Source organism: Miniopterus schreibersii (genome assembly GCF_964146895.1).
Source record: "Miniopterus schreibersii genome assembly, chromosome: 9".
NCBI lineage: Eukaryota > Metazoa > Chordata > Mammalia > Chiroptera > Miniopteridae > Miniopterus > Miniopterus schreibersii.
In genome coordinates this window covers 68530996-68547936 of record NC_138118.1, presented here as the reverse complement: position 1 = coordinate 68547936, position 16941 = coordinate 68530996, and the positions used below count along the sequence as shown (strand labels likewise).

General features: G+C 38.3%; 1 protein-coding gene across 2 annotated transcripts in view; it reads right to left on the bottom strand.

Annotated features, from left to right (window-relative positions):
• The window catches only part of BZW2 (basic leucine zipper and W2 domains 2), a 55433-nt gene that overhangs the window by 20174 nt on the left and 18318 nt on the right, over nt 1-16941 (bottom strand). For both annotated transcript variants that reach the window (XM_081148096.1, XM_081148095.1), the window contains exons 2-5: nt 14678-14742; nt 7374-7550; nt 3185-3288; nt 263-328 (exon numbers count right to left, since the gene is read on the bottom strand). In XM_081148096.1, the coding sequence (XP_081004222.1) occupies nt 263-328; nt 3185-3288; nt 7374-7550; nt 14678-14735 (405 nt within the window). In that variant the 5' untranslated portion in view covers nt 14736-14742. The remainder of the gene's footprint in view (nt 1-262; nt 329-3184; nt 3289-7373; nt 7551-14677; nt 14743-16941) is intronic.

Below are 16941 nucleotides of genomic sequence, written 5' to 3'. Positions count from 1 at the left end.
ACTTGATTCTCCTCTTGATATATTTATTTTTCTTGAATATTTCTGGTTTTTATTTTAAGCTCTGTAAGGTCAGAGAACATATTCTATAAAACTGTTCCTACTGAACAAAGCATGCTATCTCATATTAAATATGAATGAAAAAAGTCTAATCATGTATTTCTTCCTACAGGTATTAGCTAAATATCTGTTACAGTCATTCATTCATTCAACAAACATTTAATAAAAAACTTAAGCAGATAAGGCATTACATTTGAATTTTTACCTTTTTCATTGCATCCTCAAAAGCCTTTTCCAAATACTTGTACCTCCTGATGAGTTTATTGAAGACCTAAACATAAAGAGAACCATTCAGTATTATGTAAACAATTTTAAAAGGTAGTAGAAGGAGGCGTAGAAACTCACCCAAACCACAACATGGATCTACAACAAAAAATGTGTAGTTAAATATGCTCATGCTTTGATATGAGAACTATAAGCATTTCAAAGGAGCTATTCCGGCCTAAGGGGAAAAATAGCATCAAAATGCACATGCTGAATAAAATAAATTCACTGAAGGATATAACAGGTGAGCAACCAAAAATAACTTGGATGAAAATAAAATAAATATAATTTTAAAACTCTGAGATGCAGAGACTGAAAATAACTAAAATGTGCAGTCCATGTGGGATCAACATGTGTTCACCAGCCATCCCTTTAGTACAAATAAAGCTATAAAAACAAACAAAACTATTTCCCTAAAATTCCGTAAATCATAGACAGTAAGATACAATCTGAAGAATTTGTTAAAAAATATCCTGTAGAAATTTGTTAAGAAAACCAGTATTTGAGCAAATTGTGAAATATAAATACGACTATTTTTAAGTAAAAAACAAAAACTGAAGCGAAGGGGGTTACACGTATAATCACCTAGATAGCTGGCATGATGGAGATTATAGTCTACGTAGATACAAACAAGTTTTTAGCAGATGAGCAAAAATTGATATTACTTAATGGCAATAAAGGATTACTGGCCACCACAATCCAGTTAGAACTCTGCAGCAGGGCTTATGACTATGTCAGGGGCATTCTGGACTGCTTTTTAAGTGGAATGATGTTTGCTATGGACTAAATGTTTGTATTCACCCCAAATTCACATGTTGAAGCTCTAACCCTTAACTGTGACTGCATTTGGACACAGAGACTTTAGGAGGTGGTTAAATGAGGTCCAAAGGGTGCACCCCTAATCTGATAGGACTGATGGCCTTATGAGGGGCCAGGGAGAGCACCCCCACTAGAAAACAAATCCGCTGGCACCTTGATCTTGGATTTCCCAACCTCTTCAACGGAGAAATAAAATTCTGTTCTTCAAGCCACCAATCTGTGGTATTTTGTTATAGCATCCCCAGAAGGACTATAAGATGCTCTTATGTAATTTAAGTGGGATTTTATAAATATTTTGATAACTGTGGAAATGATCTCTGAATCCAATTCCTTTCTCTTACATCCACATGATACAGTCTCGTCTAAAGCTTCAAGTCTGTTTATTTCTTAGTGCAATCAAGACGGGGTCCAAGAGTAACAATTACGGTGCTGCCTTCTATAGGGAAAGAAGAATGGCCCAGGCATGGAACTGATGAGTACTGATTTTCCTTCCAGGCCTTCTTATCTTTCTTTCCCAGTGAAACTCAACTAGCAAATAATACACCTTGTTACTTGTGTTAATTTAATTCTAACAAAAACTCTGTGAGGAAGATAAGGCAGGCATTAGCATGATTATTTGGCAGATCTCGGAACTTCTACTAAGTGTCAGAGCAGGAACAGGACTCAGAAATTCTGATCTGTAGTGAACTGCACTTATCTGATATACCAAAAGGTAAGGGGGAAAAGTAAAAATCCACCTTTTGAATTGAGGACATTTGTTCAGTACACGCCTGTTTGAGGGCTTCGTGACCACTGACATACAGAGGAGAAGGACAGATTTACAGAGGACAGGCTAGAGCCTGGCCCCTCAATCCTTAAAACTGTAAGTTTTTATCTGTTACACATTTCTCATATATAGAAAGGAAAAAAATATTTTTGCTAAAATGCCATGTAATTGAAATAATTTTTTGAAGTTAAAATTCTTAATGGCCACACATTTCATATTAGTGGCTTAGCATGCCTTCTACATTTTAATAACCAAAGTAAAGACAGTTTCTAGCATGTGAAATACAATCACTTAGCTGCCAGGAATCCTATGGCCTTTTTCATGTATATACTGAAATGTGTACAACAAGACTTGTTGACCTAGGACTTGCCTGCAACGTTTAGCTGGGAATAAGAACTGCCTTTTAAGAAGGGTCTGCGGGAGAATCAGAGTCGGCACACACCAATCCTAAGCTGGCCAGTCGGGCTGCCCTCAGCTCTCTAAGGTAACCTGGTTCCTCACACTTCCATCACTTCTGACCTTCGTCGGGGCCTAATCTTTTTACCAATCTAATGCATGCAAAAGGGTATTTCATGATTTAACTGAAATTTTCTTAGTGACTTTGAACACGTCTTTATCTGTCTTGGGGGGAGACTGTATTTCCCTCTCTTTGAAATGCCTAGGTGTCTCTTTCTAATAGGTGGCTTGTCTTTTTCTTACCGACTTGCAGCTCCTTATTTACTCGGATATGAATCCTTTACAGGTTTTCACGCATCACAAATAACTTCGTTCTTCCTTTTTAACAGCTACATGATCCTCTATTAATATGAATTACCAAACTTCACCTAATTATTATACTCTATTGGTCGACTGTCACATTTCTTTTTTAATCCCTTGAGATTATTTTAAGCAGCACTACGATAATTAACACTGTATGCGTATCTGCAGGGTAGAGTCCTAGAAGCGGAATTCCTGGGTCAAGGAAATATGTAGTTTTAGTTTGGAAAGATACAGCCAAATTATTCTCCAGAAAGGCTGGACCAATTTATGCTCCCACGGGAAAATAAGTGAGTATCAATTCCCCACATCCTTTACAGGTGAAAGGTAAAACCTCTACCTTCATAACGTTTAATGCCCACGGTCTTGTTATGAAGGCAACTGAGTATCTCTTCAGTGTTATGAGCTATACACCATTTTTATTTAAAAAGGGGCCTGTAGAATTCCTGAACCTAATGTTTCCCTAAATCCTGTTCAAATGTTTCCCTTCTAATAAAGCAATCTCTCAATGATAGGCTCTACCTGAGCATGGTTTCGGATGGTTTCATGATCTTCTTTTGCTGAAAACACACAGTGGTTGGTCATCTTGGTCTTGTCACCATCGTCTATGCGTGTCCCTCCAGGGGCTGCAAAGAGAAGGGTAATTACAGTTAGGACAACACTGAAAGGAGAAGAGCCTGTGCAGAACAGACCAACCGTGCACCTCAAGGGGAATAAAAGTAGATGCAAAATCTGAGAGTAACTTAAAGTGTCATAGGGTGATCTGCATGCGTAGATATACACACACTGTTATACTTTTGCTTCTAATACAATGCAAACTGTTGCTCCTTTTTATACTCCCACCACAGTGTATGAGGTGGTTGTCCTACAGCCTTGCCTGTTCTCCTAGACCCTATCTCTATAAGTCTGGTTCTTTCCCAACTATACCCTTAATCATGGAAGCTAAGCAATAACATTTATTCAGTGAACTTAATTCAATTATTCTCAATGCAGTTCCTGGTGTTTCCCATATCAGGACATGGTTCACTTTTCAGCCTTGATAATATTTTGTTGGACTCCAGTTCACCAACACGGGCATTGAGCAGACCTGGCTTTTCTAGATCTTGTTGGTTTCTACTGGAGGAGGCATGAGAACTGTTCCCTCCTCCACTAACCCAGTTTTCCATGCAGGGTTGGGCAGTATGCATGCCTTGCCATTTATTTGCATTTCGTCACTCAGTAGCTGCATTGGCTAGGAAAGAGTGTGTTTTATTTTCTTTCATCTTTTTGCCCCATGGCCTATATGGTATCATAAACTAAATGGACTAGAACAAAAGAATGCCATTTTTCTATGACTCAACTTTCCACATTCAAAGTCTCCTCCTGTAAGTTTTATGGTGGCCATTAAAACACTGGCTGATTAGAAGAACAGAGCTGAACAGTAGGTGTTTCTGTTTTCTGATTCTATTTCACTTTAATTAGAGTAGAAAGTTTGAGCAAGCCAAGATAGATTAATATCTTTTATATACTCAACAAATATTTATAGAGTATATACTTGTACCAGCTACTTTGTTTGTTTAAGTGTATAACTGCCTTGATTTAACTTGTGATTTTAGATCTTTGGATGAAAAGGTCTACACATAGCCAACTCTTTCCCAACTCCAGCATACAGTGTTACAAGTAAATTAGTTTTTTAGAAAAATCAGCTCCTTCAAGAGTCATTTTCATTCAGATAATTTATGCATAAGATTTAATTAGCTCTCTGTAATGAATTCAACCACCTGGACCAACATTTTATTAAGATGATAATCTTCTAACAACCCTGCACTAATAATTCCAACCCGATAGAAGTTACATAACTGAAACATCTGGTTTTGAAACTACAGTCTTATTTTTAAGTGGTAAGTTTTAAAAACTGCATTCTTTTACAAAACAAAACATGTTACACATTAATATTGCTACATTAAAATTTATTTTCCCAGATACTGGGACCAAGCATTAATTGCTATTTCTAAAAATTTTGGTGAGTCTGCTGTTTTTCTCAAAGTACAAGTAAAAACAGTGAACTATTTCTTGTATCTACCCTTCAAAGGGTAGAACTGAAAAACCAAGATAAGTGTTGTTTCAAGAACAATGGGAGAAGGTAAATAATTTTGTGGGAAGAAAATTCTCCTGTAGTTGATAAGTAAACAAAGCGCTTATATAAAAAGAATGCACCTGACTGGCTTCATTCATTACACCACAGGTCTGGCCTGGGTAGACATCTGGGCTGTACGGCCTTGTGCTCACAGTTGTACCAAACAACTGTGAATGTACAGATGAGAAGTGAAGGAGTGAAACCTGGGCTGCACATATAAATTGGCTGATCATTGCTATACAGATGGTAAATGAAGCCTGAGATAATCAATACGCAGCATACAGATAATTTAATACATATGTGGGGAGAGTAAGCATGGAAACCCTGGAGTCATGTGAGAAGCGACATCCAGATGTAGGAGGAAGTTTAAATGGTCTCATGTAAGAGAAGAAAGCAAAACATTCCAGGTGCCACAGAAGGGTCAACAGTGCTGTCAGGAGGGCACAAAGAACTGGAAACGGTCCATGTGATTAAGTAATGACGTCTTGTGTGACTTTAGCAAGAACCAAAATTCTCTGAAGACTATTTTTGCACGGAATTTACCAGTGCATCAACAAAAGCATATCATAATTAATGAAATACAAAAAGCTAATAATCACATCAGAAAATGTTCAACTTCATTATTAACCTAAAAACTTTTAAATAAAAATATTTATCACTTACGTAATTGACAAAGATATAAGAACTGGACAAAACTGAAAATACCTAACATTGCTAAAGGTGTAGGTAAACAGAAACACATGATTTTTTAATTTATTTATTGACTTTAGAGAGAGAAGGGAGAGAGATAGGCTCATTGAGAGATTTGTTGTTCCACCCATCCATCCACTCATTGGTTCATTCTTGTATGGGCCCTGACTGGATGCTGAACCTGCAACCTTGGTGCATCAGGACGATGCTCCAACCAACTACGCTACTCAGCCAGTGCTAGGAACACAAGATTTTTGATGAAAACTAACATTCCCTTTTTTGGGCTAGTTTTCTCTCTCTCAGACAGACATAGATACAGATATCTCCATTCTTCAATTCATTAATTCCTTGCTAAATACCTAAAGATATAACCAAATAAAAGCACAAATATATGTGTATACAGATACTGATTACATTGTTGTTTGTAATAATGAAAACTAGAAATGACTTAAATATTCTTCAAAATCAGTAGTTTTAATTCACTCTAGAATCATCCGAGGTAACACTCATGGGCATAAAAGGCAACAACATACTGCAGAGTAAATACAAAATAACATGTTGAGTATCATATTTATGTACTATCCCATTTTCAAAAGTTTGTGTATTTAGATAAAGAGAAGGGAACTAACCAAAATATTAAAAATGGTTATACTTCTGGGTTTGAACACATTACCTATAGCTTTTATGCTTGGACTTGAATTACCTACAGTGATGATGTGAGGTATTTTTATAAACAGTAACAACAACAAAGTTAATTTATGTAGTGAGAGCCAGCAGTGCAGACCAAAAAGGGGCCTGTAGTAAATGAGGTCAAGTATCAAAATAAATATAAGAGCTCGGAGGGAGAAATTAAAGGGTGAGTCTACCTCCAAATGGAGACACATATACACCTGTCTTAAAGTGGGCTGGCTTAAGCAGCGTTTCTCAATGAAAGCCATGGGCAGCGCACTGGGCAGGGCGGTTTCTCAATGTACTGACTGTCCTTTGCACAGTGAAGCAGGTGGCATACCTGGCCTCCACTCCTAAGTGTATGTAGCAACCACAACACTTCCACACATCTGTAAATGTCCCCATGGCAGGTGAAAATCCCTGGGAATTTGACTATTTTTGGCCTAGGGAATTTGACCACTTCTAGAAATACAGGCTACCACAGAAACTAACTATAAGAACTAAGTCCAAAGAATAACTATGAAAGAAACAATGGGTGGCTATGCTACCTAATAAACATTTAAATCAAGGTACCGTGTCACTAAAACAGTACTCTGCAGCCTTCTTCCCGGATGCCTCTGCTCTATAAGATACAGTTTTTATTTTCCCTTTTTACCCATATGTAATAATTTTAAAACTTCTATCTTTAATCCTTTAGTTATAAACTCACAGTTACAAAGATTTTTTAAACTAGATTTAAACTATATTTCTGAGAGATTTTATTATTTATGGATGAAATGGCATTTAATAAAACACTAGTAATTATTTTTAAATTTGTTGACACAGTTACATTTTATTGAACCAAAAAAAAAAAAAGGTGGATTCAAAAGAAAAGTTGGCATGACACTGGGGGTTAAATAAATATCCTGGAAGGACCTAGATGACATACACAAAGTTATACTATACTGCAGAAATTACTCCTCCAGAAACAGTTAAGGATGAGGAACCCATGGGGAAGCTGGCGTCTAGCTAAAGCAGAGTGGCCAACTGTACTGTACTGTCAACAAAACCCCTCAATTCTATTCCTCTTTTAACTAATAATCATTTCACAGCCACATTAAGACTATTCCAAATTGTAATCTAGGTAAAAATTGTTGAGACTCCCACAAATGTAAACTTATAAAGATTCTATCTTGTAAGAAATGTTTCAATAGAATTAGTACATATACTATAGGAAGATGCTAACGCAAGGCTTACCAAGCATACTGCCAGCTACCAGGATATCAAAGAGTGTGTCTGCATAGCGACGATAATCTAATCTTGAGCCTGTGGAGTCCAGAAACTTGGCTACAGCTTCAAGGTCATCTCCAGCTTCATTAAGCCCCTGGACAAGTGTATCCCTGAAGACTGTGGGTTCGAATTTCTCTTTTTCATCTAAAATTAAAAAGATATATATATAAAATTATTACTTTATTTACATATTACATTCCCAAACGCAACCACATACTTCCTCTGTTCACTGTTCTATATTTGATAGTGTAATTATTTAAAAGTTGAAGTGCAATTAAGTTTTTCTACTAGATTTCCATGCTCTAAACCCCTTGCTCAAACATTTATTCATGTAATTTATTTCTGTTTAAAGAGGCCACAAAAACATTGTTAACTCGAATACATAAAAATAGAGTATAACACTTCAAACTTAAAATTTTGTTTCATCTGAGATAGAAAGAAAAAAAAAAAAAGATCCAGGGAGAATCACCTAAAAATAAAGAATATATATAAAAACAAAATAAAGATTGAGAGGGAGGAAATAAAGACGGACATCTCTTTTTTATTTGTTATTGAGATGTAGGTGACTATAATATTAGTTTCAGGTGTATACCACAGTAATTCGATATTTGTATATATTGTGAAATAATTAACGCAATAAGTCTACTTAATTAACATCAATCACCATACATAGTTACAATTTTTTTCTTATGATGACAACTTTTAAGATCTACTCTCTTGGTAACTTTCAAATAGACAATATAGTATTATTAACTACACACTGTATGTACATTGATTGCATCCCCACGACTTACGTGTTTTATGACTGGGCGTCTGTACCTTCTGACCACCTTCACCCACTCTGCCCACCCCCATCCCCTGCCTCGGGCAGCACCAATCTGTTCTCTGTATCTATGAGTTTGTTTAAGGCCTTCAAAGTCCACTCATGTTGTCACAAATGGGAGGATTTCCTTCTTTATTATTCTTTGGGCTGAATAATATCCCAATGTATATATACACCAAAGTGTCCACTGATGGACATTTAGATTGCTTCCATATCTAGGCTATTATAAGTAATAGTGCAGTAAACCTGGGAGTGCACGTATCTTTCTGAGTTAGTGTTTCTGTTTTCTTCACTAAGTACCCAGAGGGGGAACTGCAGTGCTGTATGGTAGCTCTGTTTTTAATTGAGGAACCTCCACATTGTCTTCCCTAGTGGCTGCACCAGTCTGCATCCACCTACAGTTCCCTTCTCCCCATAGCCTCCCCAACACTTGGTATTTCTTGGAGAGATATCTCTTTTTTCAAGATAAATTATTCCAGTATACTTAAATACTTAATATATATTATGAGCTATAAGTGTATAAAAATATCCAGCTTCGGAGTACATGTTCTCAACCCTTGACACCCTTAGAAAGTACTGAGGATTCGAAGAGGTTGTAGCTACGGATATTTACTTTATAGATATTAAAAGAGGAGATTTACTTAATGAAAAAAAATTAGTGAGAAAAGAGGCACTGCTTTACATTTTTGCAAATCTCTTTTTAAAAAAATATATCTTTATTGATTTCAGAGGGGAAGGGAGAGGGAGAGAGAGATAGAAACATCAATGATGAGAGAGTCATTGATCGGCTGCCTCCTGCACGGCCCCAACTGGGGACCGAGGCTGCAGACTGGGCATGTGCCCTGACAGGGAATCAAACTGTAGTCTCCTGGATCCTGGTCTCTTGGATCCTAGGTTGATGCTCAACCTCTGAGCCATGCTCGGCCGGGCTGCAAATCTCTAACTCCTGACTCACCAGCAGACAGATGCATGCGATCTGTTGGGCTATCACACACCTCTAGCCTCTGGAAACTCGTGACAATATGTGAAAGGGGCAAATAATATCTTAGTATTATTTTGAAAATAGTTTTGATTTTGGAAATGCCCTGAAAGGGAGTCAGAGGATGTAGGAATATAGACATGGTGTAGCTTCGTAGCCTCAGCAGACTCTGACAGACTTCTTGTGGGAGGTCACTCTGGAGCCAGATCTTGAACTAAGTTAAGGATCATACACTGTTGAAAAGAAGTCAAGATGACCAGAGAGAGGTCAGAGAAGACAAAAACAACCACCCCAAAACTAGATGAAGGCAAAGGATGTGGGGAGAGAAGGGCAAGAGGAGAACCCAAAATTTCGGGGGAAAGAGGAGCGGGAGGAAAAGGGGATGAAAAGAATGCCATGAAAGAGAGGAAACATTTCCTGAAGAGGAAGTAATTCCTGGTAATGAAAAATACCGCAGATATAGTTAAAAACTCCAGAGAGGCGCTGACCTAGAAAATAGGAGCAAAAAGTAAGAAAAGTGACCCACCAGTCAAATGTCCAAATAATAAGCATAGTAAAAATATAATTTTTTTTTTTAAAAAAAAAAAGGAAAGGAAATTATTTAAAAATTTCAAGGAAGTTTCGCAAAACTGAAGGATGTACATTTGCCCATAAAGGGCTGTCCAGGCACCCGGCACAGGGACTGAAAATTGAAAGTGGGCCCGCAGCAGGGCGCCTGTCACTGGGTATCTCAGACGGCGGGGACATGCAGCTGTGCGAAGTTGCAGGGGCAAAAGGACAAATCAGATTAAGCGTCACGGAACGGAGTGAAAATGAACTGCTCAACAGAAGTACCGAAAACCAGGAGAAACTTCCTCATGATTGTGAGGGAGAACGATTTCTAAGCTAGAATCCCAGAGTGCAAACTATCCACCAAGAGTAAGAGCAGAGTAAACACACTTTGAGGGGTTTAAGGCCTCAAAAATTATGTTTCTCGTACACTTTTTAAAAAAACATCTATTGAAGCCGACACTCCATCAAAACGAGAGAATACTGTGATCTCATGATCTTATGAAGTCGTGAGATCCCAGGGAAGAGAGGAAAAAATGCAAAAGCCGGGCCCTAGTGCTCTCCCAGGCAGCAAAGACAGCATTCCACGCTGACCGCTGTGGGGGGGCACTGACCGAGCGCCTTTCTCTTATCATAAGGTAGGAACCCCTTCAACAGTAACTTGCGAATCCCCAGTGTCCACTCTAGTAGGGGATTTATACAACACAGGGGGGAGGTCAGGGGTGACTGGGCTGAAGGCACAGGAAACAAAGCAAAGAAATGAGTAAACCTATTACATTCAAAGATAAAAGAAAAAGGAAAAGTGACCAAATAGTTGGGCTACGAACAGCACGTGCGAAGTCACAGTCACAGTAATGCTGACTCGAAGCAGCGGTTGGGCTGAAGCTGATCTAATGAAAGGCCAGAGGCGGCGGCTTGCAGGTGGGTGGGCAGAGCAAGAGAGGCAAACCCTCACCTTCCACGCAGGAAGCGCATGCACACTGTCTCCAAAAGAAAAGCAAGAAACAGCAGCCACTGAAGAGTGGTATTTGACTGCACGAATGTAAATGTTAAAAGAAGCAATTTAAGAGTAGAAAGGGTTCTCGTGGGGAGCAGGCTTGTTGCTATAACACGTCTTGCAGAACTGTCTATTTAAACCATGTGCATGCACAACTTTGATACAATTAAAAACTACACGTTAAAGGCAGACACCACAAACTGACTACTCATAGTGGTTTCCTAAGGGGTTAACACCTCAGAATCAGAGGAGAAGGTTGTTCCCAGTACATTAGCTTGAAGCAGCACAAGATACTGTCAAAGCAGATGTAAGTGAACTTGAAACGCTATTCATCATGAACAAGAGATGAAAGTCCTTTTGATGGCATAAGCAAAACATTATGTAGCCAAGAACATGCCAATGTTGACTGCAGGGAAAATACAACCAGGGTCTTGCTGTGTAGAGGGGGAGGAAGGAATGGGAACTCCAGAGGACAGATGAGGCGGAGCAGGAGTGGGTGGGTAGTAAGATGTGCGGGAGAATCTCTAAAAATAAAAAAAGGCTTCATTCTCCAGTTATATTTTCTAAAAGATCTGCCAAGGAAGAGGAAAAGTAAAAGGGGGGAGACGGCATACCAGGGCCAGAGATATCTCAACAGTGAGCAGTGATGCATTAAGTCAAAATGATCACTTACAGCTTGGGAATCTTGAAACGTCACAAGACATGATGGGATTAGTAACTCTTGTGCAGGCTGGAAAACAAATTCCCACCTCCTAAGTAAGGTAAGTGTCTGTGCAGAGGATTACAAAATTCCTGCACTGGGGCATGGCAAGAACATGGATGGAAGTTTGGGGAAAAAAGACCATTTACCAAAAGGTTCTTTTTCATCTGCAACAATAGTATATGTAATTTCATATTTCATTTGAGGACAGTCTAGCAGAGATGCTAGCAAATCCTAACGAAAATATGCCATTGCTTCCTTGAGTTTCCATTTGGCAGGTCAAACCTCCCTCCAAGTGGGAATATATAATTAGGGTCTCAAATTTATACTGTGCTGGTGAATCACAAGTGTGACACGCTGGAATTAGTCACAATAGCCCTTATACTGACATAGAGAAACAGGCCTATTTCTGACACTCAAATATGCCTCTAAGTTATCTATGTACATTGCTTTCTCTGGGAATTATGGTAACTGGTTAATATAGCATTTTTCCAACACGTTGATAATTAAGTGATAAATAACATAACCTACGTTACTAAGGTATATTAGTAAGCAGATAACCATCATGGGTTTTCTAACTATATACGCTATATATTTACACATTTAATGCTCTACTTGGTTATTTGTTTCCACCACTCATTGTAAATCTAAGTGATTTCAAACCACTATACAGATGTAAAGCCTCAGGGAGAAACCTGGGACCATGGTCACTCTAGATGTGCAGGTGGGTCATTTATTTCCTCTCCTATTTTCCCTCATTTTAATCCAATTTCCCTAAAAAATGTACAAGGAGGTCAGTTGTTATTAAATATTTCATTAGCTAAGCATAACAACGGTTCAGGGGGGAAATTTTCATCCTTTCAGATTTCCATAAGCCACCCTGGAAAACGAAACTTCTTTGGAGGAAATATCATAAACAAGATATGCATATTTCATGAAGGAAGAGACAGTGTGGAAGGAGTTCTATACGATGGGTCCTGCCATAATGTTGAATTTTGATGTTGAGCAATAAGAAATACATTTTTGTACCAACTTGTACATGGAAGAGCATTAGCTTTGCTAGGAAATAATTTCAAATCAGAAGACAGTCTATCAAAATGACCTTGAAACAGCCTCAGTGGATTTTTCCTCAGCTTAACAAAACTGCCAACCATTTATCTGAAGCCGGCCCCGTCATAGCAGCAAAAGAAAAGCCAGAGCACAATAAATCGTCAGGAGGCGATTCACTATTACAAAGAATATAAAACGAGGTTGACTCTTTTTCTCCCGCCAGCAGTCTGGCATAAAATGGCTCAAGTGCTGCTTCAATCTCCAGCAGGCCTGAGTTATATCAACGCAGCTCAATGGAGCAGTGCTATATAACAGATGGCTGGGCTCTCTCTCTGAGTGCTCCAGCAGCAGTAAGACTCAGGCACGATCTTGCCCACCGAGGCAAGCCAGCTCAGAATTAGAGAAGACCTTTCCGGTTGCAAACTGAACACTGTAAGGCCAGTTTGCTTGTGGAATCACGTCTGCTGTTGCGCAACACACTCTTAGGCCGGCTCTTGGCTCTGGAGCTCAGCTACGGCGCGTGAATCAGCGTCACACTAATAAAGCTGCTAGAGCTGCAGATCCAGGTCTGAGATTAACACGGTTCTTCGGCGGGCAGGAGATGGCAGGCCTTTCTGCACCTCACAGTTGGGCACATATTAAACATTATCACGTTACTGGACCCAACAAAACCTCAACTGTAATTAGGTCTCTGGACTGTATTGTTCCTCATTTATGAAACCCTTTGGAAATCAACTATGTGATTTTTAGTTTTTCCCCCCTCAAGACTGCTTTAAACAGTAAGACAATGAATGCATGTTGGTGATAGTGCCTTGATTGGTACCAGCTTCCAGATCTCAATGGGGAAATCACTTTGTTAGAGAACTAAAGAGTGGGTGGTGGCTCAGGCTATGCTTTTACTCAGACAGCTTATGGGATGAGCCAGAGATTAAAAAAAAGACCGAAAAACAAAAACAAAAACAACCTCCACCCCCCAAAAAGACAAAAAACCAAACAAACAAAAACTCTGAAAGAAGGAGAGTGCAAAACAGAAATACTGTACAAAATAACCACTTGGTTGCTTTAACACTGTTTAATTTTCATTGTTTAGTGGGAGCTTGAAGTTTGTTTCCAGCGGGCAGCATTTAGTTAAATTCAGCCTCAGTGCTGCTTAGTGACTTGGTAACACTTCTAATCCAAATGACCTATTGTACTGAGACTCTTTTTCTTTCTGTATGACTACACTCGTCCTTACATAGACACAGCAGGCAAGGTAGTATCAGTAGCAGGTGCTGCACCAATACCTCAACTGGACAGGCCAAAGGCATATAATATGGGTTATCAACTGAACAGTGTAGCACTTGATGCCCATGGATGGCATTATGCTTCATAATCAGCAATGAGGCCTTCAGAAAGATATTCAGCCATCATTTATCTTCGTACATGATACTTCCTTAAATATTTTCAGTCACTTTCCTCAGTGTTAGTCAACACAATAATTTCATTTGTTTTCTATTTTTAAGAGTTTCCTTATCAAGTATTGGCTCAACTGTTCTTAAATCCAAGAAATTGGATTAACTATAAACATTTAAAAATATTCTTTCCACAGAAAGGATGGTAAGATGAACATAACATAAAAAAGGAGAAATCACTCATGTAAGCAGAAATTTTACCAGTCACCCTCAAACTACTCTTCCCACAACAAAAGACACTTAAAAATATCCTGAGTTTTAAAGATAAGTAAAAGGGCAAAAAGTTTAATTCGACTCCCTAAATTCTGAAAAGGTAAAAACTCTTTCCCTAATTTACTTTTCTCTTAGTTTTAGCACCCTTGCTATCTATAGTTTTCAAAAAACAACAAACAAAGCAAAAACCAAACACAAATGCTGATGTCAAAACACTAAAGGTAATCAACTGTCTTGAGTGGCAACTTGAACGGATATAATTATCCTCATTTTATAAACAATGACACAAAGCTCAGATAAGTTAAATGACTTGTCCAAAATCAAATGCCTAAGTGACTGGTGATTCTGAGGCTGAATCTCAGACCTTCAGAGTCTCTATCCAGGGGTCAAGAGAGTAGAATAGTGAGGCTAGCTGGAAACTACAGAATTCTAATTCTTCTTCAATTTTATGTTTTCATTAGAACTTTAAGCACACACTTATACACACACGAACACACAGCACGACCTACCCCTTTTCCGAGTTTTGAACCGCTGGCCTGTTAGCACTGGCTTCTGATGCTTATTCATAAAATTTCTGAAAACAAAGAAAATAAAGATTATGCATTTCAATTAGGCAGTTCATACGGCAGAAATGTACGGCTAATATGTTTAATCTCACCCATACTGAAAATACTCTTAAAAATAACACATAATCTTAACTCCTATACTAGCAAAAGTTCTAAAGTTTAATAATATCTAGTGTTGACAGAAGACATAGGGGAAACAACTTCAGACATAAGCTTTGGCATGAGGGGTAAACTCCATGCAATACTATTGGGAAGCACTTGTTAAATATCTATAAATATTTACATGTGTTCAACCTGTGCTCCAGCAATTCCTTTACTAGTAATTTACTCTAGCTATACCTATACAAGTATACAAATGTATTCTGTGTCTGTACAAAAGAATTCAGTTGAGCATTGTTGGATGAATACAAAAACCAGCAATTTAAATGCTCACAAACATGAGGCTGGTTAAACAAGTTATAAAAAGCCATCCAATGGAAGTTCATGATGCTTTACAAAAGAAGGCATTAGCCCTGGCTACCTCTCTGATTATGTTTCCTGCATCTACCTCTCTTCCCATCATTCGCTGCGCTCCAGGCACACTGCCCTCTCCTGCCGATGTGCCAGGATGGTCACCTCCCTTCTGGGAAGGATGTTGCCCGGCACTCCCTGGGCTGACCCTCCACACCCGATCAAATGCCCCTGTGCGGAGACACTTTCCTTCTCTCGTGGTGCTAAGCAGCACCTGCCGCTTCAGATTGTGCCCTGCTTGCCTATGGTCTGTTTCTCCCATGAGAGTGTGACCTCCCTGTGGGCAGGGAATTCACAGGTCTTACTCAATACTGTGTCTTTAGCAACTAAAATAACGCTGAGTGAAGAGTAAGCACCTAATAAATAACTGTCAAATGAGCTGTGACGGATGATCAAGGCCCTGCTCATGGAACAAGCAAGTGGAATAAGAGTGTAAAACATAATTTTTTGGTTAAAAAAGTGGCACATACATATACATATATACGCTTTTCCATGCAAGTAAAATTTCAGAAAGATATAAAAAACAGCTAGAGCCCTGGCTGGTGTGGCTCAGTTGGCTGAGCGTCCTCTCGTGCACCAAAAGGCTGCAGGTTCAATTCCTGGTCAGGGCACATGGCCGGGTTTTGGGCTTGATCCCCAGTAGGGGGCACACAAGAGGCAGCTGATGGACATTTCTCTCTCATATGGATGTTTTTCTCTCTCTTTCCCTCTCCCTTCCTCTCTCTCTAAAATCAATTAAAAACATTGAAAAAATAAAAATAAAAAACTGCTAGGAGATCTTGCATTTGTTGTTTACCTCAGTGGGCAGATATTTGTGTATTCTATATTCTTCTATTGGATTTAATATACAATTAAAAGATATAATAAATTAGCTTTGAAAAAAGTGAAAAAAATAAGAACTTTTTAAAATGAAGAATAAGTTTGCTGGCATAAATATTACAATCTGAAAATATGTCTAGATTGCCTAAATTATGAAGCCCAAACAATTAAAGATAATGCCAAGCAAATTATTTAATTATCTTTCAAAGTATTTGGAAACTGTGACTTGGAAAATGTCTAGATTTTCTCCTATACTTATACCATTAAACAATTAAGAAAATTTATAGTATTCAAGCAAATTACTTATGTCTCAAAGTTTTAAAAAAATTCTTGAGCATGGAAAAATTATTCAATTTATTACCAAAACTTTCTTCTAACCCACTAAAGAAAAGAAACTTCTATCTTCACACAGAAAGCAATCTATCATTGAAAACTTTAATCAGAACTTAAAAAAAGTAAAACTAATTAAAAATAAGGTAACAATCCCAGACAGTAATATGGCTTAAGTAGAGACAATTTTTATCAATCCTATAAAGTTAAGTGAATTCAATACATCATGCTTTGCTAAATAAAGGTGACTAAGGCACATTCCAGGTCCTCAAAAAGCACAGAGTCTCTGGAGATAAAATCCCAACATTTACAATACAGTGAGATAGTTGAAACCAGCTATAGGGTCTCAGAACAAGGGCAGAGAAACCAACTGATTGCTGTATGTGTACGGGGCAGCAACTATGCATTAAAATAGTTATAAATGTAATAGACTCAATCGATGAAATCTCATTTTATTTGATAGATGTTGGAAATACAGCTTCTAATGCATTACTTATACTCACTGCAAAACTCTTTCATTCAGAAATCTCCCTGTGGGCATTTTCAAT